Here is a 27,675-nt window from a genome sequence, read left to right as displayed (position 1 = left end):
AGCAGGTGTTAGCCCCACTGGTCAAGGATTTGCCCCTGAAGATAACCACTCCCTACACCTGCACTGCTGGGTTGTAACTGTTCGGGTGCTGAGTGGTTCCAGCAGTCCCCTGACCCCATAGTACCAAGACACAACCCCTGATGCAGAAGGTAAGAAGCCTGATGTATGGGCTGGAGGTGAAGCTCATTTAGGTTCTACCTGCTGAAGCCAGAATAAGATCAGTGGTGGTGAAATAAGCAACAGGTGAGGCCAGAGGATCTGAATGGGGCCTAAAAGGTGTCTAACACACCAGCACATCTGAATTTGTGCCCTGAGATTCATTCCTGGTATATATTCAGCCAAAGTACCCTGCACCTACTCTAAGCCTCAGCTTTCTCTTTATAAACGGAGGATCATCACCTCAAGCTTACAGGATTGTTCTGAGAATTAGAAATCTTGCATGTGTGAAACCTAATTATGGTGTGAGTTCAATAGATATACTATATTTATATTAATACATAAATATATGTATTAATTGTATTACATAATCCATGCAATTAGTACATATAAATACATAAATAAATGTATTAATGTATATACTGTATAAATACACACACTATATTTAGAGTCTTTCCAGCTGAACACAAGGGCCCATTGTGGCGAGGCCAAAGGTGCAGGTCCAGCTTGTGTGATCTGTGAATTTGGCTGATGCTGCTCAGACAGCCGGTACTTGATCACGCTACTTAGCTTTTAGTGAGCAACTATTATGTGCCCCCCTCTAGACCCAGCACTGGGGACCCAGAGGCCAGAATCTCCTGGATTTTTGCCCTGAAAGCACTCACAGGCTGGCAAAGATGGACAAACAGTAGCAACTGTGGTGGTAGAGGCAAGCCTAGGGGATTAAGGGGGCAAAGAAGTTTTAGAAGGCGAATGGTACCAAAGTCTGGAGGGCTATGTAGGCATTAATTAGCCAGGCAAAGAGAGGAGGCTGGGTAAAATGTTTCTCACCAGGACCACTCAGTGCAATTCCACCGTCGTCGGGCCCTGCATATTAGAGTTGGCGGTCAGACGCCCTATGGGGACACTGGGGTGAGTGAGCCAATCCTTACCATCGCTCCCAAACAACCCCTCCCACACTAACCGTAGGCTAGGGCTGATTGTCGTGCGAGTGAAAGAACAAATGACCACACTTATTGGGGTGTTCTTATTAACAGACGTCAACCTGACTTCCATCACTCCTTCACAAACTCAGAGCGATGGACTCATTCCCTTCTTCACTGGTTAATTAAATTTTTATGGCCTAAATGAATTGGGGGGAGGGGATTGATGACTTTTTATTTTCACAATAGATTTCAATAAGAAAATAAGTATAAACAAAGAGAAAGTATCCACAATCTCAAGACCTCCCTACGCCCCACCGGAGAAAGGAGAGGGAGAGGGACCTTCTCAGCGCGTCCTCCTCTCGGTCTCTTTAAGAACCCGAGCTTCGCACTCAGAAGAGGCGGGGAAGGGAGCAAGTTCCGGAAGCCAAGTCCGGCCGAAGTCTCCGGAAGCAAGGTCTTCTGGTGTTGCTGTCTCTTTAAGGAGGCTGAGCTCTACCCAGAGGAGGTGGAGAAGTTCCGCCCCCCTGCATCTCCGGCTTCCGGCAACTCGGAGGGACCGGAACCTGCGCGGATCATCTGAGGCCCTAGCTTTCCCGTGGGGCTGGACTCGGAGCGTCCCCCCGCCCCGCCCCCGAGGTGAGGAGGCCAGATGTGCGGGCCGACCCGGGATAACGGGGGCCGGGATCCCTTGCCCGCCCGGGCCGCTGCCGCCCAGCTCCTCCACCTAAAATAATGCCTCTGCTTCCTAGGCAGCTCTTTCCCAGACCTGCCTTGGCTCAGGTTATCCCAGGCTGCAGGGTCGCCCTCACTACAGCACCTGCTAATTGCTTGGCTACGCATAAGCGCCTTACTATCTTTTTTAGTGCGCACCCCACCCCCCAGTACCATATGAGTAGGTATCATTAAGAACGCATTTTACAGATGAGGAAACTGAGGCCTCGAGGAGCCCACAGTCACACAGCAAGAAACAGCAGAATCGAGAATGAAACCAAGGTCTGTCTGACCCCAGAGCCTATGACCTTAACCACTGGTGAGGCTGAACTGCCTTTGCCCTTCACTGTCTTCAGAGCCACCTTTCTCAATCCCATAATCCCTGACTTCATCCTTCCACCTCCAGGCTGCTCCTGGTCTATAAACACAGTGAGTGAAGTGGATGGAACCCCTTTGGACAACACCCCCTGCCCTTAGTTTCTTTTATAACAGTTTAAATAGTATCTGATGTTAAGTGGTTATCTTTATACACACCTATCAAACCCCACTAAAAAGAAAGGCAAATAACATTTCAAATGCTGAAATAAGATTTGTTTGCAGATATTATATTTTTATAACCTGTTAAGTTTCTTCATTTTTTCCTTTTAGACTTGTGCAAATTTGCTTCCCAATAATTGGAAGAAGACCCACTGGCTGAATGGCAGCGGTAGATGACTTGCAGTTTGAAGGTACATCAGTTGGGTGCCCACCTTTGTCTTTATGACCGGTGTTTCTGTGGTCACAGCAACAAATTTTCATCGCAATGCTGGCACATACATTAAGATTATTTCAAACATCGTGGTAAAAGAATGTTACCCCCACCCACATTTTTCTGTTTGTCCACACCAGCTGTTCTTTTTTTTTTTACCAAATAGCCCTTCAGATGGTAACATCATAAATTCAGTACAGTGACTACAGAAAATGTGCATAGAGTTCCTGCTTTAGTTCAGCCACATTCATGGAGCACCTACTCTGTGCTTAGAACTGTGCTAGATACAGAGGATAAAGAGATAAAGGAGAAATGTTTTATGCTACTGGAGTAGGTAACAGAATATAAAAGATGATTAGGATGAAACATGACCAGGTCATTTCTTCATTGACTCAGTAAGTGTCTCGTGAGCGTGACCGTGAACCAGGCTGTTGTTCTGGTTGTCGAGGATAGAAGAGCGAGCAAACAGCCAGTTTCTTCCCTTATGAAGCTTTCAGTCTAGTGAGGGGGACATTTATTTGTTAAGTGGTCATTTAAATACCATATTTCAATATTAAATAGTCTACAAACTATGAGAGTGCTGGAGGGAAAGTTCGAAACTCGTAACCCAGAGCCTGGTCTGTGCTAGGGATGGACGGACGCTTGTCTGTCTTGTGAACACTTGTGTAGTTCTTACTCTGTGGCGGGCTCTGTTCTAAGTGCTTTGCCAATATTAACTCATTTAATCCTTATGTCCACTTTATGAAGTAGTTATTTTATTTTCCCTATTTACTATCTTTCTGTTTGGGACATTCTTATTCCAGAAAGTCACATGGCTTGTACCCTCACTCTGTTCAGATCTCACTTCATTAGAGGAAGTTTAGGCACAGAAAAATTAAGTAATTTGCCTTAAGGTCATATAGTTAGTAAGTGCTGAAGCAGGGTTTGAACTCAGGCAGCCTACCTTCATAACCATGCTACCTCAGTACTATCTGAGGAGGAGATATGATTAGAAATCCATTTTATTGGCAAATATCATCAGCTCTGTCTGCAAAATACGGCCAGCATCTGACCTCTTCTCACCACCTCTGCTACCTGCCGTACTCAGGATCACAAAAAATCACCTCTTCTCTGGATCGTAGCCCTACCTTTCTTCTGGTCTTCCTGCTTCCTCCCTTGCTCTGCTACAGTGGGTATTTTATAGCCAGAGAGTTTTTGTAAAACTAAGTCAGATCGTGTCATTGCTATAAAACTCCCAGTGGCTCCTGTCTCACTAGGAGTGCAAGCCAGAGCCCGTCCTGTTCTTAGGAGACTACGTGATCCGCCCTCTACGGCCTCTGATTTCACCTCCCACTACTCTTGCCCTTTCTCTGCCGTTCCCACACAGGCCCCATCCGCTGTTCCTCCCAGAAGCCACGTACGCTCACAGCTTCGGTGCCATTGTTTCTGTTTGGGACATTCTGACACCAGATAGTCACACGGCTTGTACCCTTGCCCTGTTCCAATCTCACTTCATTAGAGAGGCTGTCCGTGGCCATCTTATCTCAGTACAGTGTGAGAACGTTCGAGGATAAAGAATGGCATACACAAAGTATCTGCAGAAGGAGGAAATTTGCTTGATTTTTTTCCAAGGTACCAGAGCACGGGTGTTGGAGGAGGCTGTCAGAAGGTGAGGTTTGAGAAGGGAGAGGAGCCAAGTGTCCCAGGACTTTATAAAACTATGTACAGGACTTTGCTCTTTAGAAAAGAACACAGGATGCTGTATAGGGGTCATGGAAGGCTTCCCTGAGGAAGAGCGGTAGTGTTAGCTGAACAGGTGGGGTTCAGGACCCTTCAGGTGGAAGGCGTTGTGTCAGGAAAGGAACAGGTAAAACAGCATGAGATATGCCAGGGTGTAGAAGCAGAGAATGTTGGTGGCAGAAATAAGAAACATACCAATCTTGCCCTCGAGGAGCAGAAATGGGCAAGACTACCCAGTAGCGAGCATAATGTGTGAATAGTTACCATGTGAGAGGTACACACATTCTACATTTCAGTCGAACTGTGCCATCTGCTATTCCTCAAACACGGGCCACATTTTTCACCCCTGGGTCTTGCTTATCGCATTTACTTTGCATGAGATCCCATCCCCACCACTCCGACCATCCTTCTCATGTGGCAGCTTTTCCAAGAGACCTTTCCAAATCCCATCAGCTAGATGAGTTTTCATCCTCCCTTGAACCTCCTTGGCCTTTGTGCCTCTAACCTGACAACCTCTGTTCTTTCTGGCAGCCCCTCCCCTGGTAAACTACTGCATTTAAATATGAAACTTCAGTTCTGTATTTTTCTTGGTCTGATTCCCTCAGGCAACGCTGTGAGCATCTCTTTAAATGTTAGTGCCGTGTCCTGTCAATAAATGATTGCCATAATGTTTATTATCTCATATCATCTTCCGTCTCTCTTTAAGATAGGTCCTATCTACATTTCATAGTTGAAGAAACGGAGACTCAGAGATATGGAGTAATTTGCCCAAGGTCATGGAGTCTTACAGTCTTAATTTAAACAAAGGACCTTATGCTCCCGAGTCTCGTGCTGCTTCAACAGCCAAAACATTGGAGACTGAAGCTTAAGTAATTGTAACGTGTCAGCCACCTAATTAATTTCAGTTACCTTAGTTTTCTCCATAAAGCTATTTACATAGCTGAAAGGCGGTAAGAGTGGGCTTGGCTATCCAAGAACCCCATCCTGCTGTTAGTCACAGGGTTTGTGCTGTGCTTGTAGTGTGGTAACGGTGCCCTGCTGCTACCCTGCCTTAGCCCTGCCAAGTTCTAGAGATGCCCTGAATTGTATTCAAGAACAGCTAAATAAAATTCACTAGGATTCCCAGAGACAGGAAGTCTCAATCTTTGCTTGTGGACTCGAATAGGTGAGGTTCTTCTGGAAAGCAGTTTAACGATATGCTCAAGAGCCTTACAAATGGTTTGCACCCTTTGATCGACCTAGTGATTGCACTGAGAGGTGTTCTCCTAAGGCAATGATCCAAAACTTTTTCTGCGCAGGTGCTCCTCACAGTGCTATTTGTGCTAATGAAGAGTTGAAAACACCCCAAACATCCAATAACAGTGGAATGAATAATTGTGTTAACTTACAGTGTCTCTTTCCTACTCTCCCGACCCTTGGCTGATAGCATATTATGTAGCCACGTAAATGATCATTGTAAAGACTGATAGAAAATCATTTTTATATAATCCCCAGTAGACAGAACAGGATACAAAATTGTTTATATGGTATTATCCTAAATGAGTACTTGGAGCACTGTGGGTGTGCAGTAAATATTTGCTGCGTGAATCAGTGATCGTCACTGGCGTGAATCTTACTATATAAAGAAAAGGAAATACAACAAAAGTTAATAGTGGTAGCCTTTATGTGATGGGGTCAAAGTGATTTTTATTCTGCGGTTTATACTTTCATTTTTGTCCCCACATTTTTTGTAATGATTACATAGACCTTATTGGAAAAAGTAACTTCATTAAGTTTTTTGTACTAGAATCAAAGAAGGAAGGTTTAGATTGGGTGCTTGCTGTGGGTTAGGCACTCTGCTAAGGACTTTGTTTAGGTAATATTCCTAAATTTCCCCAAATTCTTTAGAGTAAATACTATTCTCCCCATTGTACAGACGAGAACACTGAGGCTTATACAAGTTAAGTTACTTACTCAGGTTCGTGTCATTGGTTAGTAGCTGAGCCAGGACTGAAATCTAGGTCTGACTTCAACTTCTGCCATCTTCATAATCATTTTTCTATGACAGCTTGATTTCTAGATGAGATTTTTTTTCAGAGACTTTTGTCATTTGTATCAGATAGGGTTTGTAGCAAAGTTGAGGTTTTAACAGCTTGCCTTTAAATGAAAGGTATAGCATTTCCAGTGTGGTAAGGTCTTTGATGCCCTTATGTTCTCGTTGATTTCAGAATTTGGTGATATAGCCACTTCTCTAGCGGCAAGCCCAGATGCCACCACGATAAACATCGAGGGTCCTGGTGAAACCCCCAGACATCAGCCAGGACCCCCAAGAAGCTCTGGGAGAGAAGAGGATGATGAATTACTAGGGAACGATGAGTCTGACAAAACTGAGGTTTGCACTTGTCTTTGAAATTGAACTTGTCATGTATTTATGCACCATCTCCTGTAGGCCAGGTAGAGTGCCAGGCAGTGCCAACACAAAGTGGCATCCCAGGTGGTCTCTGCCTCTGGCGGAGATACACAGATAGACAGACATACTGCTGCCACCCATGGGAAACACACTGGGTGGGGGAGCACCAGGGTTGTGGGAGAAGAGAGAGAGGTGTTACAGGAGTCTTCCTGGAGATGGCGACCCTTAGACTGGGTCTTAATGAAAGGATAGGCGGTAGCCAGGAGGAGAAGGCAGGGAAGGGTGTTCTAGGCAACAGCTTTGGCGAAGTCACAGGCGTGCAAGAACACGGTACAGACAGCGCCTCTCCCATCTTTACATACATTGGGAACAAAGTCTGGTGAAGATAGGAGATGAGCTACACAGATAGGTAAGGACCCAACCCAGTGAATGGAATATTCTGAAAACTACTGGGAGCGACTAAAAGATTTTAAACAACATGGCCAGATACATTTAAAGACTTTTAAGATGTGGCAGCCATACAGAATATAAGTTGGGCGGAGATGGCCTGGAGGCCAGGAGACCAGGTAGGAAACTGTTGAAGTGGTCCTGGCTACAGGGGACGAAGCCTGAACTGGGGTTGGACACACATATTTAGGGGCGGGCTCAGCAGGAAGTGGTGGCAAAGAGGTGAGAGCAAGAGAGGGAGGGCCTAGGGAGACTTCCAGGTTTCTGCACCGGGTGGGTGGTAACTGTCGGGTGGCTTTTTTACCACAAAGATTTAATTCCGTGTGCACTTTCCATGTTCCAGAAGAATCATATTTCTAGTGATATTTTGTAAATGGAATCATGATTGCAGTGTGCTGGAGAAGCCCCCAGTTTATAGCAGTGGGTTCCGTCCAGGCTTCTTAAAGTAGTGGAGCTCTTGGGTGCCGGGTGCTCTTGGCAGAATGCCACGAAATACCAAAATAAGCACCAAAGCTTATGCTAAATCAAATACCATTATATACTAGATACTGTGACGAGCTTTGGCTTAGGAGCCTAACTCTGAATCCTGGTCCAGGTCAGTAGTAATAGCCACGTGGTGTTGGGTAAGGTACCTGAACTTCCTTCAGCCTAGGTTTCCTCATCCGAAATAAAAGAAGATGTGCATGTCGACTATTGTCATTATGAGCATCACAGTAGTTAATATTTACTCAGTGTTTAATATCTACCAGACACCATTTAAAGTTCTTAACTTGGATCATCATATTTAATCATTCAAAACAACCCTGAATGCCAGGAACTGTTCTTATCCTCATTTTACAGATGGGAACCTGAGACACAGAGTTTAAGTAGCTTGCCCCAGTACACACAATTGGCAGGAAGCAGATGACTTTAAACCGAGGCGGTGTGACTCGAAGAGCCTGTGCTCCTCCCCTCTGTACTAGTGTTAGTATGTGATACGTGCTTATTAAAGTGGTTGGCACCCTCAGGAGACAGGAGGGATTATTAGTATAGTTAAATCTGTTAGGGTTCCCAGAGATGTCGGACCAGTAGGATGTAAATACATAGAAAATGAAATTTATTTTAAAGAATTGGTTTCCATGATTGTGGAAATCTGGTGGCAAGTCCAATATCTGGTGAGGAGGCCGATAGGCTGCAGACTCAGAAAAAGTCGGAGTTTGAGTTCAAAGGCATTCTGCTGTAGAACCAGGAAGTGCTGATGTTGGAACGCAGGCCTGAAAGCAGTCTACTGGAGAATTCCCTCTTGCTCAGGAGGTCGGCCTTTTGTTCCGTGTAGGCCTGCCCCTGATTGGCTGAGGTCCACCCACGTTTTGGAGGGCAATCTTCTTTACTTAAGAAGTCCACCGATTTAAATGTAAATTTCATCCAAAGACACCCTCATAGAAACATCCAGAATAATGTTTGACTAAATATCTGGGCACCAAGGCCCAGACGAACTGATGCATATAATTAATCATTACACTGAGCAACAGCAGGCTTCAAAAGTCTAAGAAGAAATGTATGGGGAGGGGGGAATCTCAAAACATTCTATTTATTATTTTAATGCTGTCTGTGTATTGGGAAGAGTTTACCAGTATTCTGACAATTTCTTGGCCTAGCTATGGAACATGAGTCTGTGGTGTTCCCTATCTTGTGATATTAGGGTTGGGAAGAACCTTCAGTTTTCCCCTAGTTCAGTTTCCCTTCCAAGATACTGATGCTGTTTGTGATAGGTCAGAAAGACAACACCGAGCCCCTCTAAAACATGTCGTTCATTACTATGTAAAGCAGCCACTGCCACCGTTGGACGACTTAATTGTGAACATTTTTTCCTTTATAATGAACAAAAATTTTTTTTTGCTAAATTCTATTTTGTTTTGATTTTAGTGAGAGGGGGAGGGAGGGAGAAAGAGAGGGAAAGTAACATCCATGTGTGAGAGAGAAACATTGATCAGTTACCTTCCGTATGCACCCTGATCTGGGACCAAACCCGCAACCCAGGCATGTGACCCAACCGGGAAGCTGACTGGTGACCTTTCAGTTTGTGGGACGACGCCCAGCCGGCCGAGCAGCACTGGTTGGGGTCTGATGAGCAAATATATTTGCCGAGAGTACCTCCCTTGTCCTTCAGAGTTCCTCAGAGCATCGTTCCTTTTGCTGCGTGGGTCCTCTCCAGACAACTGAAGGTGGCAGTCACAGTTCTGGCATGCGGCCTGCTTTCCGCTGTCGAATGGCTGTGCTGTCGGGCCAGGTGTGGCCCTCCTGGGCGCCGCTTGTAAACTGGAATTTTGTTCCTTTTGTCAGAGAGTATATTTTACGTTTGTAATACTCTAGAGTGAAGCAGTATATCAGATTTTGGGGAAGTCAGGTGGTGACAGTAGTAGGGATCTTGAAGGGGTGAGGGAAGAAAAGATACACTGACTGCCTTTTGTGTATATGCGTGTATAAATAGATGCATATGTATGTTATTGTGCATAACACATATATTATGTATAATTAACCCTCCCTATAATCCTATGAGGATTAATATAGTCTACATGAGCTATATATCTATAGATAAAGTCTACCTATGAAGTAGTGCTTGTTAGTGCTACTTCGTAGATAAGAGAACCAAGACTGAGAGGAGTCTAGTGATGTGATGAAGCTGCCCCTAGTGGAGGGACCAGGATTTGAAGCCTTTTGGGGTGACTTCCAAACCCATGCCTGTTGTATGTCAGGCTGAGAGTCGGGCGTGGCTATTGCAAAGTTGATTGACGGGTGCAGAAGAGCTTGTCTTTTGTACTTCTTGGCTTTACACTAGATCGGCTCCCTTTCTCTCTGTGTACCTGGAATAAGGAAATCATTATGTTTTATTTTACCTCTGACAGTTACTTGCTGGACAGAAGAAAAGCTCCCCTTTCTGGACCTTTGAATACTATCAAACATTTTTCGATGTAGACACGTACCAGGTTTGTAAAGCAGTTTTATCTTTGCTTTTACATGTAGTGGAGACTTGTTTCTTCAGAGGTTAAGCAATGAGATAGTGTGAAAGCTTCTGTACTTTTGTGAGACACTGCGTAGGGTCTCACAAAAGTAAACGGTTACTAGTATTTGAAAATACGACCATCATAAAAGCTCTAATGACTGAGTTTTAATTTTGCGGTAGTTGAGTTTATTAATCTTAAAAAAAATCTTCAGTAGACTTACTGCTGTGTTGTTTTCCAGGTCTTTGACAGAATAAAAGGGTCCCTTTTGCCAATACCAGGAAAAAACTTCGTGAGGTTATACATCCGCAGCAACCCAGATCTCTATGGTATGTGTTGTGCCTTTTTGATTCTTCACCATGTGCCCGCTGAACTCAGGTGAGGGTGCAGAGTGCCTGGAAAGCTGGAGAGTGTACTGTTGGCAGGGCATGCGGCATTTTATTTGACTTTTCTGATTCTCATTAGCAACCCTTGCAAAGAATTTTGGAGAAAATGCAATTATCTGTTCCATTAATGCCATGATTATAAGTAATATTAGGTCCTTTAAAAGTCTTCAAATGACATTACAAACTCGGGACAAATTAAGTTACTTTTTATAAGAGGAGATTGTTGACTTCAGTTTCAGAGGAATTGGTTTGGGTGGGGGAGTGCGCGTAAGTGTTTTTACATTTTTTATTGGCCCAGCTCTGCCTTCAGACAGACTGGCTCCTCCCCTTGGGACTCAGCAGCAACAATAGAAGTCTGTCTGTCAGAGGGGTGGGCCAGGAGATGACTGTCATCCTGGATGTCCCTGCTATCTGAGAAAGGTCAGAGGCCACCCAGTACGCTGCAGGAAAGGGCTCCACCAGGAGTGGTTTTGTGTGTTTGAGGGGAGTCAGTGGCCTGAGTGCTTTCGTGTGCGGGTGCTCTGTGAAAGGCCTCATGTGCGTGGTCACATTTGATTCCTGCAGTAACTTTGGGATAGGTATTGTTATCCCCGTTTTTCTAAAGAGGAAGCTGATGCCCACTGAGGTTTAGTAATATGTATACTCAATCCTAAACAGTAAGTATTGGAGTGACTATATGTATTGATTACAAGAGGAAAGGAATTCATGAGAAATTTCTGGGTGCCAGTTAATACATACATTATTTGATCCTTGAAATGAGACTGACTATATATTCAGTACTGTTATCCCTGTTTTCTATGTGAGGAAACTAAGGCCGAGAGTTGTCAAACTAAAAAAGAGTAGAACTAGAGCGCAGTTCAGCATTACGGAAAGCCGAGACGTATTCTGTTAGCTGGAGGTTTGAAGCTACAGTGACTTGTCATCGTATAGTACCAACATCCAGTGTCTAAAGCCAGGGTAAGTGTGGCTGCTCTGGAGGCCGAGGGGCCCCTTCTGTTCAGACGCAGCTCTTTGCCACAGGACCAGGAGTTCCACCCAGCGATCTACGGAATTCCTGGAGCGCCAGTGAGCACGGTGTGATAACCATCGCCTTGGCCATGCCCGCGTACACAGGTTGCCGAGCGGTTTCTTTTCAGCTGTCTCATTCATTCTTCTAGTCTGAGTGCTTCTCGAGAGGCTGACTCTGTGTCTGAGTATTCCATGCCCTCAGTGCCTGGTACAGGGCTTGGCTCAGACAGTTTGTAAGCACCTTGCTTCATGCTAGAGACCGAGGGTTCAAAGACAAAGCCATAGTCTCCACCCGCAAGGGGGAAGAAGAGAGAACTAACGTGTTGAGCATTCTACAAGTGCCAAGTGCAAAGCTTGTAAAACAGGTTAAAGGCATTATCTTTAACTGTTTTATTTCCCACACTCCAGGGTAGCCTTATCAAAAGAAAACAATTGAGGTTTGTTTTATCATTCTTTGTGCTTTTCTGGATGTTAGAAATATTTCATTGTATAAAAACCACATAGTACAGTTGAAATTAAGGCTCCTTCCCACCCCACCCTGTAGTAAGAGTAGGAATTTGGCAGGAAGGAGGAAGAGAGAGGCTGTATGAAGCAAGGTGTGGGCCCGGGACGCACGTGTGGGGGGGTGTCCCTGGAGTCTAAGCTTCCACTGTGCCTGAGTGCTCTGGAGGTAGCAGCGGAGGCCAGGCCTAGTTGGCAGTGGGACTTGGTAAGTAAGTCTGACAGCTCTGTCACGGGCACTGTGGTACTGCGGCCACTTGTAGTATTGTGGCCTCTTGTGATGATACGCTTGGATGGTCTCCCCCCATCAACAACATGAGTTCATTTTGTTAATTTGTCCTACAAAGCTTTCAGGGATTTTTTTTTTTTTTTAGATTTTATGTATTTATTTTTAGACAGAGGGGAAGGGAGGGAGATAGAGAGGGAGAGAAACATCAGTGTGAGAGACATACATCAATCAGCTGCCTTCCACATGCCCCCAACTGGGGACCCAGCCCTGCAACCCAGGCATGTGCCCCAACCAGGAATCGAACCAGTAGCCTTTCAGTTCACAGGCTGGCACTCAGTCCACTGAGCAACACCAGCCAGGGCAGGAATTTTTTTATTATTGTTGGTTGTAGGTTTTTTTTTAGTTTTTTTGTTTGTTTGTTTGTTGCATCTTTAAGGTGCTAGGCTCTCAAAATGATACAGTGAACAAGATTTAGTCCTTGGCTATAGCAGAGAGCTAAAAGGATGGTGAGTACACCACGATGTGTGGGAAGTTGAGGGCGACTCCGGGAGTGCCCAGTCGAGTGTCTGTGCTCCCTTTCTTGCCTTTGGGACCAGCGTGGCTCTGAAGAGCACTGACCCATTTCCGCTCGTCCTCTCACCCAGCACAGTAATTCTCTTAATTTTAGGATGTGTCAAGGTGCCTGCAATTACCCCAGAAAGTATTGCAAAATGTTAGTGAGATTGAAAATGACATTCATAAGATTTATTAAAACCTCCAGATTTAAAATTATATTTGTTCTACTAGAACTTTTCCTAGATGAGGAGAAACAGGGACAGTGTTCATGAAATGAAGCGAAATGATGAAAGGGATTTGCAAGCACGGTGGACTCGTCCATTCAGTGGAGTGTGTTGTAATCACGGAAAAAGAATAAAGCTGATTTTGATCTTAGCTGTGGTAGAAGCTCCAGGATATATGAAGGGGAAAGTAAACATGTGTGTAATCGTTTGTAGAAGACATGCACACACATGCACATATGCACTTGCTTTTATGTGTATAGAGATCTCTGGCAGGATTTACCAGAAACTGGTTACAATAGTGAGGTCTGGGAAGGGGAAATGCATAGCTAGGGACCAGAGAGCGAAGAAGGTTTATTCTTCTCTGTATTCCCTTTTGAACCTTTCAAACACTAAACTCTGTGCATGTGTTACTTTTTTTATTAAGAAGAAACAAGGAAAAAAAGAAAGCCTTGAACACACATAGGGAATTGGTAGATCACACTAACTCTTCCCTAAAGTGTTCTGCTTGCCCCAGTCCTTGCAGAAAGACCTGTCTGATTTGAGGTTTGTTGGTTGGTTGGTTTGTTTCCTGGTAATAACATTTGGCACTTACATAAGGGAAGTAACTTGCTTCCTGAATCCTGATGGTAAAAGTTGAACACAATGTCTGAATTATTTTGGTGATCTTCCAATAAAAGAAGCTGTAAACAAATTAGTGTCTTTGTTCACCTCATTATGAGAGGTGTTTTGGCTTTTGCGTTCCAATCCCCCATCTTTAAGGCAGCTAATTACTGAGTTTTGCGTTTGGCCTTTTAAAAGAGAAAATTCCTGCTAAATGAGTATTGAATGCATCTAAAAATCATATTCCCTTGCTTACATGAATAGGGCAAGGGAGTTAAGAAAATATTCTTTAAAAATCTAAAGGCTGGTGCTTCATTTTCTCGTCTCTGAATTTTCTGGTTTCCCTTGCAGGTCCCTTTTGGATATGCGCCACGTTGGTCTTTGCCATAGCCATTAGTGGGAATCTTTCCAATTTCTTAATCCATCTGGGAGAGAAGACATACCATTACGTACCCGAATTCCGAAAAGGTTGGTGAATAGCTTGACTCGTTTGGAATGCTGTCAGTTTGTAACCACGAGTTCCTTTCTCCCACTGAGCTCCTGGTCCCCTGTCTCTCGGTGCGGCACCCCTGCTTTCTGTGTTTCAGGGCTCAAACATACGTGGTGTCTCAGAATTTACCGCCCATCCATATAAACCCACATAATTAAAAAAATGTGAAATACACATAAAATTTACCATGTTAACCACTTTTATTTACTTTTTATTTTTTTAAAGATTTTATGTATGTACTTTTTAGAGAGAGGGAAAGGGAGGGAGAAAGAGAAGGAGAGAAACATCGATGTGTGGAGAGAAACATGGATCGGTTGCTTCTCTCATGCCCCTACCCAGGGACTCGTAGCCCAGGCCTGTGCCCTAACCGGGGATCGAATCAGAGACCTTTGGGTTTGGGGGACAATGTCCAACCCACTGAGCCACTCCAGTTACAGCCATATTACCCATTTTTAAGTGTACCATTCAGTGGTATTAAGTAAGTCACAATATTGTGAATCCATATAATCTTCTGGAAAACTGTAAAGGAATGCCTAATAGCAATTGGAATTTATTCAAAGAAAAATGTGCAAAATAAACAAAAAGCAGTGTGCATGAAAGTTTCCATTGTGGCATTATTTGTGTTATCTAAATCTTGGGAACAGTAAGGGCGTTGTTATTTAAGTCACAATGACTCAATTAGCGAGGTCCGTAGCCACTAATTATGAAGATCTAGTGCGGGTGTCCAGCCCACGGCCCACGGGCCACATGTGGCCCAGGATGGCTATGAACATTGCCCAATGCAAAATCATAAACTTACTTAAAACCTTGTTTTTTCTCACCAGTTAGTGTTTGTGTATTTAATGTGTGGCCTGAGACAACTCTTCTTCCAGTGTGGCCCAGAGACGCCAAAAGCTTGGGCACCGCTGCTTCTAGAGCACGGTGGAGGCCGATCGTCCAGACCGATGCCTGTGCTGTCAGCAGCTTTGCTAAAGAGAACTCTGTGGGTGGTCGAGGCCCTGAAGGGGAAACGCAGAAATGAGTGTGTGTCCTAGTCGTGGACATGTGGGTGACATTCCTGTTTCAGAGCTTCCTTTCTCGTGGTAGTACTGGATAATTAAAAACAAAAACAGCTTTCAGGGACTTGCAGATGAGAGCCACTCCAGAGTGAGAAAGTTTGGCTCTGTAGGGGATGGACCTGGGCCACTCCCTCAGTTTGTCCTCCCGCCCGGCCTGCTGTCCTGCTGCGAGGCTGTACACTGGCCATATGAAAGCATGGTCTCGTCGACCAGGTCACTGGCTTCAAGTTCCAGCCCCTCCACTTAGTAACTTCTACCGTGTTGGGCAGGCTATTTCATCTCTGTTGGCCTCAGATTCCTTATCAATGAGATGGAAATAATAGTACCTATATTATAGGACTATTGTATGAATAGAGTCGATATATGTAAAGCAACATTACATGTATATACATATATGTGAACAGACACGTGCATGCACGCAGAGATGTGTATTTACCTGTATGTATGTGGGTGTACCCCTCTGTAGCCTTCTGTCTTTCTTTCCCTGTACCCTCCATGCCCAGTTTCCCTTCTCTTTCCTTCCCATCGTGGAGTCAGACCTGGATTCGTTCCCAACTCCATTGGTCAGGTGACCTTGGTTAGAGGTTAACTGAATGCATCCTGTCCATGAGGTACAGACCCTGCCTTCAAGTAGCTTCAGCGGTTAATCAGAGAAAGACAGGGAAATGCACATTGTTGGGAATAGGATGTGGTAACTCTGTACTGGAAGTAGGTGTAGGTATGCTGACAGAAAAGAAGGAGTGGATCACCTGCCTGAGGGTCTGGAAGCTTGGGAGGGTCTTTATCTGTTCTTTTTCTCTTTGGCTGAGCACCCCAACATCAGGAAGTCAGGGGACGTGTGTACAAGTAAGATAGTCATTGCCTCTGTCAATAACCAGGTTTCCATTTTATGTAAAGACTGTGGGTGACACATCCAAGTTCAGATCCTGCTGCCACTGCTTATTAATTATTTGACCTTGACCACTTAGCTTCTCTGATCCTGTATCCTTGTCTCTAAAGTGAAGATATAGAATATATGAAATAATGTGTTTACATATCTGTTAACAATATGAAAGACTAATTATTGGTTATTTATTATTCATCAATCAGTATTTTAGGTATACCTGTTTTTTACTCATTTAATTATAATAATCTTTTAAGGTGTAGTATACTGTTATTTTTCCCATTTTACAGATAAGGAAACTGAGGTAGGATGGTTAAGTAACTTCCACCCAGGGCTACTTAGCTATGAGTGGCATAGCTAGGATCAGAGCCCATGGAGCCTGCATCCGGAGTCTGTACCCCTGACTATTACACAGTGTTGCCTCCCGATAAAGCAGTCAGTGTGATGCCTGATACCCAGTGGCTAGCTGTGACCATAGTAGTGATTCTTTCCCCCTTTTTTTAGTTATCTGAGAAAAAGAAACGTTATGTCAGCATATTTATGTTTGGCTTAATCAGGGAGTTTCCAGTGTGAACAAACCGCGCTGGGAGCTAACAATTTTGGATGGTCACACGTCTTAACCAGAGTCCGACTGTGATTGCGAGGGGTGCCTTTGTTCTCACCAAGAGTGTTAAGTGAATTACCTGTTGATTTTCACGTAGGAAGGGTGGTGCCGCAGGCTTGGCCACGGTTTGTGACCCTCCACTCCAGAAGAGAGGGCACAGGTCCTCTAGGGTACGCTGCTGCCAGAGCAGGAGGGAGGTGCCGTAATATACTGAACACTGCTGTTCTGAGGGGCCGCCAGATAGCTTCTCCACCACAGACACGGAATTACTTAAAGAAGGAAATGAAACTGGAGAATATTTCAAGCAATTCATCAATGAGCTGGAACTCACTATTTCAGAGTCAGAAGGAACCCTAAACAGCATGCAAAGCAAGTTAATCTGTACCCAGGGCATTTTAATAAATTTGCTAAAGAAATCAGTGTCAGCTCTTGTTATACTAGGAAAGAGGACGTGTTCTTCCAAGGGGATAGTTGGCTTTTATTTGACTGAAATGCCTAGTATATTTAAACACTTGGAGTGTGGCCCTCTGAAGTATATCAGTTGCATAATTTAGTTTTTAATAACCAATTTAATAATATTAGTTGTTAGTTAAACAAATTTTTAAAAACCATATGAGAGACTACTGGTCATCATCACTACCAAGACAAATGCTAAAGATTCATCAGTTCTGCACATTTATAGAGCGCCTACGTGTGTTGGGTGCTGTGCCAGCCTCGGTATCCATGAAGACCAGCAGGACAGGACCCCGTGGTCCAGCGCAGTGGATGGATGTGTGAGGAAATCGGCCCAGGGAGGTACTGGAGCTGCTCTCCAGTGCACGGGAGGTTCAGTGGGGATTAACGCTGTGTCCCGTCACCCGCAGTGTCCATGGCAGCCACAGTCATCTACGCCTATGCCTGGCTGGTTCCTCTCGCACTCTGGGGTTTCCTGCTGTGGAGAAACAGCAAAGTCATGAACATCGTTTCCTATTCGTTCCTGGAGATCGTGTGCGTCTATGGATACTCACTCTTCATTTACATCCCCACAGCAGTAAGTACACTTACGCTGAGTGATGTCCTGTTCTTGGTTGCATATTCCACCAGCGTCATTATTTCTAGCTTAATACTTATGTGCACCTGAAAAACACTCTGAACGTAGAAGTGCCGCATGAATGGGGGCTGAGCAGCCAAGTGCCTTCAGTGGATCTAAAGCCCTTCGCCGTGAAAGCTTTCCCCAGTATGTGTGCTGGGGGTGTTTCTCCGGGCTGTGCTGAGAACCAGAGAGGCCACGGGGGCCCAGTGCCGACTGACTCACGGGCCTTTATAAACATACGGCCCTGGAATGAACACATACCTCTCTGAAATGCCTCCAAAACCCCTCCCTTCCCTCTCTTCTTTCAGATACTGTGGATTATCCCCCAGAAAGCCATTCGCTGGATCCTAGTCATGATGGCCCTGGGCATCTCGGGCTCCGTCTTGGCGATGACGTTTTGGCCAGCTGTTCGGGAGGATAGCCGGCGCGTGGCGCTGGCCACGATCGTGACGATTGTGTTGCTTCACACGCTGCTTTCTGTGGGCTGCTTGGTACGGTCTCGTTCCTGTGTCCTTACTGTGTGCTTTAAGTGCAAATGCCGAAAAGCCTCAAACTGTTAGACGTGATCGTTCTTTAAAAACTGGCTGCACGAAGTAAGTGCTGTTTTAGACAGACTCTGCTGGATGAGAAGTGGCAAAGTCATGGGGATTTGATTGTCATCTCCAGCTTTGCCTAATTTCTAATGTTTGGTTAAGATTTGGTGTCTGGCCAGAGGGCATGGGGTGGATGAATGTCTATAAATAGGATTGGGGGGTTCTGCCTTTGGATGCTTTTGCTAGTTTTCTGCACATAACTAGAAAAGAGTTTTGAAATTTAAAGCTTCATAGGTGGGAAGCTTGAGAATGCAGCTGAATATAGGAAAGGGGAGAATTAAAACTTTAAGGTGAACAACATGTAAAACAGTTATTGAGTTCACGTGTTTAGATGTCTTTTTAAAAGGGAGAACGTGTGCTTTTGAGTCAGACAGGTCCGAACTGAAGACCAGCTCTGTCACGCACTGGCTGGTGAACTTCCCTGCATCGGTAACGTTGCTATAGTAGGTCCTGCCTCAGGTGGATGTTCTGAGGATAAGATAAAATAACGTAGAGCACAGAACGTAGAACATATCCTGTGAATTAGACCCCTTTCCTTTGGTCCGAAGGAGATGGGACTTTGTATCTCTCACACACGTGGCACACAGAAATGGCTGTCCCCGGCCTTAACGAGGCCGGTGCAGGTTTTGAAAAAACTCTTGAGTTCAAGAATGTAAATGGTCACTGGTGCAGGAAAGGACGTGCCCCTGGGAAGTCGTCCACGGAGCACATGTCCGGACCCTTGGCCAGGCTTTGCAGTTATGGGAGGAAGTATTTCCGTGGCACCATTTGATCTTTAATTTTTGTGTAGACAACCGTGGTCTCTCCAAGTGCATTAATAAGATTCTAATACTTTATCATTGAACAAGTCTCATAAAACGTGTCCAGTCAGAAACACGGACCTGGTTTACACACACTCCACCTGTGCCTAAGCTTTAAACCCTCGCGACAGAGGACTGTGAGCTTGATGCACGGCAGAGTGACACTGTTCGTTCCTGGCGCTTGGAATCTCTGGCTGATCCCTTGAAATGCTGCTGGGACCCTTCTGTTTGCCGAAGAAGAATAACCTGTTTATTGTAACTGCCACTGTAATGCCTCTCACCGGCGTCTTCCCATCTCTCTTCTGAATTTTTTCCCCCTTACATACCTGGTGAGGAGAAAAGGCATTGCCTTTTTTGGTTCTGTAAAGAATAGAGAGGAGGAAGGTAGATTGGATGACGGAGCTGGGAGGTGTGGTTGTGGTTGTTGTTATTACTAGTATTAACCCATTTCATCGGTATGTGTGGCCAGGATATTTACCTCCTGTGCTTATTACTCCCTTTTGGGGTAAATGACTCTGACGTTAGGATTTACCTGCCCGTCTTGCTACTCAGGAACTTTTTATTTTTTTATTTTTATTTTTATCCTCACTCAAGGACATTTTTTCATTGCTTTTATGAGAGAGAGGAAAGGAGAGGGAGAACATCAATGTAAGAGAGAAGCATCCAGTGGTTGCTTCCCATGTGTGCCCGCACCAGAGACTGGTGCATGGACAGGGATTGTATGCTTCCAGCCTGGGGTGGCGTTCACACACACCTGCGCCCAGACAGGGGATCCGACCTGGAATCTAGGGGGTGTGCCCTGACCGGGAATCAATGCTGCCATCTTTCAGTTATGGGATGACGCACCAACCAACCAAGTCACATCGGCCACGGCAGGAACTTTTTAAAAGAGAGTGCTATAATGAAGTGGGAGGAGCACTGGACTGGGAGCTGCTGAGCACTATGGGCCCTGGCAAGTGATGTAACTCACAGAGCCTTGGTTTCCTCTTTTGTCAGGGAGGTTCATATTTTCAGTGGCTTTTTAAAGACTCAATGAAATGGCTGTGAAAGCCCTTCATATACTGGGACAGTTTCTTCAGATACAAAGAACTTGTTCAGAGAGCCCTGTGTCGTCAGAAGCTTCCAGCACCACTCTGCGGCGTATTCCTCCCGAGTGCCCCAACGTCATACAACTCTAAAGACTCTGCGCATTCCTCGGCGCCGCTCACTGGCATCTTCCCGTCTCTCTCCTGAACTTTTTACCCATTGTTACCTGGTTGAGAAGTTGGAGGAGTGCAGGAGACAGGAGAAAAGGCTTTGCTCTGTTGCGCCCTCAGGGACTTGGCGGAGCAGGGAAGAGTGGACGGCAGAGCAGGGAGGTACTTGCGGGTGCAGGGCCTTTTCTGGCAGCAGTTTTTTCCTCCTCAGAGAAGGGAGCCATCCCATGGTCAGGTGTGTAGCAGGGCCCGCAGTGCCCGGGGTTTTGTTCTGCACACTGATCACCTCCTCCTTTCTCTCCTGGAGTTGTGCAGCGCAGGAGGGCCAAAGCAGAAGTCAGGAATGGGTTCTAGTTCCAGCTCCATCACTCCCGGCTCTGGTTATTTCCCCTCGATAGACCCCCACCTCTTCACTTAGAAAAAGGAGCGGTAGTGACACCCTTACTGTTAAGGATGAAATGGTATGTGCTACGTGAGAAATAGGACAAACTGTACAAATGAAGACATTATTGGAAAGGCAGGGAGAGGAGTTGGCAGGGGGTTAATTGAGCCAAGGGACACCAGCTGAACCAGACGGCTTGGCCTTCTCACTCTCCCCCGGGAGCGCTGATTGGTGTTTTTGCCTCAGTGCAGTGAGGCGAGTGACAGCCCTGTACCTGCTGAGGTCCCCTTGGTGCTGCCCCTGCACACAATGGCTATGTTTGTGCTGGCACACACCTGGCAGGAACCCTGAGGCAGCAGAAGAGGGTGAGTCTGGTATGAATGGAGATGTATGAACCTACGTTTGAGGTGGTTAGTGCTGCTGGCAGAGGGTCCTGTGCCCTCGTATTTGTGGAACTAATGAATCGTAACTTGCCCTGAGAGATCATTTTTTCCAGTCCTTTTGTTTTACAGATAAGAAAACTAAGGCCTATGTGTCACACATACTTTTAGAAACCAAAAAAGGGGGGAGTGGGGTATAAAGGGAGTAAATGGTGGTAATGGGAAAAATACAATAAAGATTAAATCTAGAAAAAGAAAAAAAAAAGACTAAAAGGGCTAAAAGTTTTTTTTTTTTTAAATAACAGGGTACTTTCACATTTTTGTATTATTTGAATTTGTTCAACATGTATTTAAAAGCAGTGGGCCCTAGCCAGCGTGGCTCATCGGTTGTAGTCACGTAGTAACCTAAAGGTTGGGGGGTTTGAATCCCAGTCAAGGCACATACCTAGGTTACAGGTTCAGTCCTCTATCGGTGTGGGTACATGTGACTGCCACCTCCCCCATCCCCCCTGTGTGTGAACCCTCCCCCACCCCCCTGTCCAGATGCAAATGAGTACAGGAGGCTGTCGATGCTTCTCTCCTGTATTGATGTTTCGCTCTCTCCCTCTCTTTCTCTAAAAGCAATGAAAAAAATGACCTCAAGTGAGGATTAAACAAATAAAATAAAATCAGTGGAAAAAAAATATATTCCTTTTTTCTTTTAAGAGAGAGAATTCCTCACTTAATCTGTAAAGTTAAATTAAACTGTCAAATTAAACAGTTCCCAACAAAACAAAACTAAGGCCCATAACGGTGGAGTGACTTGTCCAACTTACAGTGCAAGTTATTAGCAGAGCCCAGTTTAGAACTGGGGCCTCTTGTCTCGCTCGTTCCATCTGATGAGGGTTTCCTCCAGGAGTCTGGGAGAAAAGCATTGTTCCTGCATCGTTGAGGCTCCATGGCTCAGTGCTCCTGCCAGGTAACTGGAGGGGCTCAACACTAGCAGCATGGCCCGACCCCCACCTTAAGCTGGGGATTGTTCTTTCCCTGCCTCAGAAGAAAGTTGGTGGAAGGGGTTCTGGGGAGGAAGACTTTTAAAGATAATAGAATTACTCTGGGAATGTGATAAACTAGAGGGAGTCTGTTGCTAGAAACTTTTTGAAATGGACTGTTAACTGAAAATCTGTTTGGGAAAGCTCCTGTGTGTTGTGTTGGTGCCCCCTTCTGGCCAATAGAGAGCAGAGCAGGTGAAATGGTTCTTAGCTTATCAGCTTATCTTTTTACCTTCCTAACACCCTGGACATGCAGTGGTCCTTGATTTATTAACGTTTCACCTTTCTTTTGAACATCCAATATTCAAGGCTAGTGAGGTTGATACTTTCCTGGGCTAAAGTTAGGATTCTCAGACCATGACACAGGTGGGAAAATCCTCTTTGCTGTTTTATCTCTTTCACTCCTCCTGATTTTTGACAGTTAAATTGTAGATGGTAAGTGGAAGCACTTAACGAACCTTTCATTTCCAAGCTGAAGAACTATGAGGTCTGGCCTGCCTGGCACTTTCATTTTCAGGTCTTTACAGAGCTACCTAGTTAGCAGCAGTCTATCATAGTTCAGTTCATTAAGTATTAATCTTTGCACTGTGTGCCAGGCCCCGGTGAGGAGCTGGTGACACAGAGACCAGAAGGGTACAGTCTTTGGAGGAGAGACTAGAGCTTTGGAAGTAGAAGGACCCGTCTTTGAGTCCTGGCTTCACCACTCATTAGCCATATGCATCTGATTGAACAATAGCCCCTCTGAACCTCAGTTTCTTCATCTGTCAAATGAGGGTAATAATAACAACTCATGGGGTTGTTATGAGGATGAAGTTACATGTAGTAAATGCTCAGTAAGTGGTAGTGAAATTTACAAAGGCACTCCCAGCCGAGTGAGTGAGACAGACAGGAGCAGAGACGATTGTAGTTCAGTGTGATGACCAGTGTGTTACAGGGAAACGTAGGAGCCACGAGGACCCGGAAGCACTATTAGCATGGAGTCTGGAACACTGTTTTTTAGTGTGTTTTAACTCTCTTATGGGCCTTCTTTTTCTACAGGCATACTTTTTTGATGCACCAGAGATGGAACATCTCCCAACAACTACAGTTGTTCCAAACCAAACAGTGGTAGCAGCCAAATCCAGCTAAAGAGAAAAGTAAGAGATTATATTTTCATCTCCGTGCTGTGTGGTAGGTGCAGTAAAAAATGGGCAGGTGCGTTGGTTGGTACAGTGAGCATAGGAACAGAGAGGGCCAGACCTTTTAATCTTTTTGCACAATTTAGTGTGGTGTTTGTGTACATGTGTGTCCCTCTTGCCGAAGTCTTCAGTTGTGAAATTTGCATGATCTGACTTTATAAATTTGGGAAACATAAGCGTTTGGGTTTTTCTAGAAGAGGAGTTCCTGCCTTTTGGGCCCAGCATCCCTTCCGCTCTACTCCCTCTCCCCTTCCCAGCAGCACAGTATAGGTTTTTTCCCTTTGGTTACAGTCCTGGTGGTTTGTTGTTATTTTTTATTTGTTTGTTTGTTTTAGTTTCCCTGTGACTTTTTCACCTGGCCTCAGGCTCTGAATGTGACCCTCTCTTAAATTACCCATGGCTTCTCCAAAGCTTACAAACTCTCATGCCTGGTACGTTCTCTGAGCCTCCGATGATTCCACTGCCAATGGTTAGCTCAGTGGGTGAGAGTACAGGAGAAACGTCAGTCCCCCCACAGCCTATTCCTGACCTCCCTGTTCTATCTCCTCAGTATTCCAAGGCCGCGGCCAGGCCCAACTTGCCCTTGTTGGAATCCTCATGCTTTTGCATTTGCTGTTCCAGATGTCTAAAACATTCCTTCCCTTCCAACGGCCATCGCTTACCTTGCTACCCTACTACACCCTGTGTTGTACATCACAGAGGGGGGTCTTGTTTGAACTGGGTCTTGAAGGTTGAGCAGAAGCAGTTACCCATTGTTCTGAGGAGTAGTCAGCTTCCCGTGATTTGGGGAAGGTGACGACGTGGGCTGTTCATTGGGGCACAGTGATGCCATATCACTGAGAACAAGAAAATCTGGAGCGAGGTACAGGTAGAGAACACAGTGGTGACAGTTGCCTGGGTCTCTGCCTTGGCCCAGAACACCTGACATCCACCTGGTGAGGCCCTGGTGGAGGGCTCTCGCAGCCTGCTCCTGAGCTGAGACTTCATTTCCTTCCTTATAGTACGGTTATGAAGGCTCCAGACCAAGTGTCCCAGGTGCTGTAACCTTAAGAGTTAGAAGCTGGCATCTGAGAAGACCCTGGCCCTCAGGGCCTTGTAGACCTCCCATCCTGATTTACAGAGATTTGATACCTCTGAGCTTTGCTCAGATCTATAAACTTGGGTGTCAGCACCTCCACTTGGGTGTCAAGTCTCCAAATGAGATCACGATAAACAGTTTCTGGGGCGCCCCCCTGGCAGAAGCATTAATCTCTTTGCCAGGGAGAGGGGCTGTCCAGAGCTCCAGGCTCTGCAGATTTATGGGTTGGCTGTGCCCTTTCCTGTAATCTCTGGACTCGCAGCTTTTGCTGAAAAAGTGATGGCTTCTAATCTCTCAGATAACCTTCTTCATGTAAATCTGTGCATTGGGGTCTTAGCCTAGAGTGCATTACTGGGAGAAAGTTAACCCCTTTTCTCCCTGAAACCTCCAATTACTTGTAATCAGGGAAGCTACCCCTACATAAGCCACTGATGTTACTAAGAATATCTGTCTTTCTTCTTTCCTTCCTTCCTTTTAAAAAATTAACTTATTACCTGAGGGCCAATGCCATTTCTTCTCTTAGCCAAAACCCTGGTAAAGCCTGGAAACTGTACCTACAAGTCTTGCTTCAGCTCGAGGGCTGGAATATCTGAAGGGCCGCAGCTAGACTGGGGCTGCCTTCCCGGGGCGGTGACAAGTGGGTCTGTCCAGAGTAGCGCGGCCAGCAGACAATTATGCCGTAGTGTGAGAAGGGCTTTAATAAGAGATGAGCATCAGGAGACTCCTTTATAATTAAAACCCTCCTGATTCATAATACACAGGGTTTATACGCAATTATCCCTTCACTCACTCATGTCAAGAGTGCTCATTTTATAAGCCAAAGCTCCACTCCTTTTTACTAGGTTTACACACATCAGTCCTTTTATTCTGAAATCAGCTTTAACTCATTGCTCTAATCCCCTTTAACACAGCGTCCAAACCGCATGACTTTACACCATGCTAACGCTCTTTTCTCCCGGGCCGTTATTCTTCTCCACACCGTGTCTGAAATGTCCCTGCCCAGAGAATCCATTCTCAGTTCCCAGGCTATTTCTTTCTCAGTGTTCTTCGTTGTTCCCTTTCTTTTAGGTACATTGGGAGAACCTGGGGTGGCAAGTAGGCCAATATAACAACTTTTCATTCTTTTTTAAGAACTTATTTAGTGGAAAATTTCAAATGTAGATAAAAGTAGAGGGACTAGTACCTTGAGTCCACTTGTGCTCATCACAGCCCCCATGTGCTCCTCCCCACTTTCAGTGAGTGGCACCCCCGGCTGATCCCGCTTCACCCACATGCCCGCCTCTCTCCCTTACATTGTTTGAAGCAAATATAAGGCATCCTTTTGTTTTATCCATAATATTTAAATTCTGCATCTGTAAAATATACTCTTTAAAACATTACCACAATACCATAGTCACATCTAAAAAACTTATAACTCCTTAATATCAAATATATTGGGTTGGCCAAAAAATCCTTTCTGTTTTTTCTGTGCAGTGGCTGTGGTAGCTCTTAGTTGTCTTCAACTTCATTCGAAACAATCGTGTTAGATTGCATTGTGGCAGCTGACCTGTCAGCGCGCACTTAAAAACAAACTTATCAAAACCGGTTATTTTTTTGTGCAGCCATTTTAATATTGAAGGTGGAAGAAAATAAGCAACATTTTCAGTGTATTATGCTGTATTATTTCAAGAAAGGTAAAAACTCAACTGAAATGCAAAAAAAAGACTTGTACAGTGTATGAAGAATGTGCTGTGACTGATGGAACATGTCAGAAGTGGTTTTGAGTACTTTTGACATTTTGGCCAAATAATTCTTTGCTGTGGGGCTGTCTTATGCATTAGAAGATGTTTAGCAGCACCCTTGGCTTCTACTCACTAGAAGCCAATAGCAGGAGATAGCCGACATACTCAAAATATCCAAATCAATAAAGGTATTCGTGAATGAAAAATGTGTCTTTTATTTTACAGAAAAAACTAAACGGACTTTTTGGCCAACCCAATACATAAGTGTTTGAATTTCATATTGAAGTTGGTTGATTTATCTCTTAAATGTCCTTTTTCAAAAGTTCATTTTCAGAGAGAGAGGAAGGGAGGGAGCAGGGGAGGGAGAGAGAAATCAATGTGAGAGAGAAACATCCATCACTTGCCTCTCACAAGTGCCCCGACTGAGACCGAAAGGCCTGTGCCCTGACCAGGAATCAAATAAGCGGCTTCTCGCTTTTCCAGACAACACTCAGTCCACTGAGCCACACCGGTCAGGGCGTAAATGTCTTAAATTAGAGAATCCTGTTCTGTCGCCCTCTTTCCCTTTGCCATCTACTTGTTGAAGAATTGTCTATCTTATAGTTTCTTACTGTCTGGAGTTTGCTGATTGTATCTCCACAGTGTCATCTGACATGTTGCCCTATCATCTTTTTTTCTACAAATTGGTGGTTGTATCTAAAGATTTGATCAGATTCGGGGGCTTTTTTGCAGGGGGGTGGGCAAAACTACTTGATAAGTGCTGTCAAATTCTTCTATCCATAAACTCATAATGCCTAATTACCTTTCTTTTTTTGATATTAGTAGCCATTAATAAGCAATGCCTAGATCCACTAATATATCAGGTGCTCCAAAATGGTGATATTTCAAATCTGCTTTTCCTTCTTTGTTTATTTACTGGACTGCTCCATTTATAAAACTCCCCTCCATCTACCATTCGGCTCTCCAGTGCTACAGTTTATGTAAGAAAAGCTGCCCGGTGGCGGCAGACTGCTTTGGTGTTGAAGGTGCATCTTTAAACATAAATGGTATGCTTTTCTACAATTTAGTCCCTTTCTCTATGAGGGGGCCTTTATCCTGAGAGCTTTTTTGTTTTTGTTTTTCAGTTCACTTTTTTTTGTTGCAGTCTGGTTCTTTCGGACACCAAAGCCAGCAGGAAAGCTGACGGAAGGGCACGAAACTCCCGCAATCCGTGCGGTGCCACACTGAAGCCTGCTTGCCCGTTTACCAAACAAAAATTAAATGTTGTTCAGCACATGTGTCTTTCAGCTCTTCTGTCTCACCTGTCCACGGTCGTCGTGACCACACCCTGATTTGGAGTGAAATACGAGGGAGTCGGGTAGGCGGGCTCAGGTGCATTTGCCTCTCCTGTCCTGTTGTGCTTCGCCTTCAGTACGCCCTTAATTCCTGAAGTGGATCCACCCCAACTTCCGACGTCTTTTCTCTGAATTGTGTACAGATTTCCTCTTCTCTCCGAATGCTTGCCACCCTAAAGTGGCCAAACAGCGTGAACTTTGGTTGGGGTTCATTAGGCGCCTGAAAATTTGTCTTTGGTGACCTGATACTGGGCAACTGAACCTAAAGATTGCAAAATAAATACCTCACATAACA

At 45.0% G+C, this 27,675-nt stretch overlaps 1 protein-coding gene across 2 annotated transcripts; it reads left to right on the top strand.

Moving 5' to 3' along the window:
* Positions 1-1,476: 1,476 nt before the first annotated feature.
* YIPF1 (Yip1 domain family member 1) lies at positions 1,477-27,675 on the top strand. Of its 2 annotated transcripts, none has more exons than XM_053919940.2 (10): positions 1,477-1,718; positions 2,442-2,521; positions 6,468-6,631; positions 9,982-10,062; positions 10,319-10,406; positions 13,932-14,048; positions 17,479-17,645; positions 17,996-18,178; positions 23,108-23,205; positions 27,171-27,675. In XM_053919940.2, exons 2-9 carry the CDS (start codon positions 2,491-2,493, stop codon positions 23,195-23,197), a joined length of 921 nt encoding a protein of 306 aa, XP_053775915.1. In that variant the 5' UTR covers positions 1,477-1,718; positions 2,442-2,490; the 3' UTR covers positions 23,198-23,205; positions 27,171-27,675. The 2 variants fall into 2 exon arrangements, with proteins under 2 accessions (XP_053775915.1, XP_053775916.1); XM_053919941.2 differs by having other exon boundaries at positions 1,499-1,718; positions 27,191-27,675.

This window comes from Desmodus rotundus, chromosome 3 (assembly GCF_022682495.2).
Source record: "Desmodus rotundus isolate HL8 chromosome 3, HLdesRot8A.1, whole genome shotgun sequence".
NCBI classification, from domain to species: Eukaryota; Metazoa; Chordata; class Mammalia; order Chiroptera; family Phyllostomidae; genus Desmodus; species Desmodus rotundus.
Note: the sequence above shows the minus strand (reverse complement) of the source record. Positions and strands in the feature narration are given on the sequence as shown.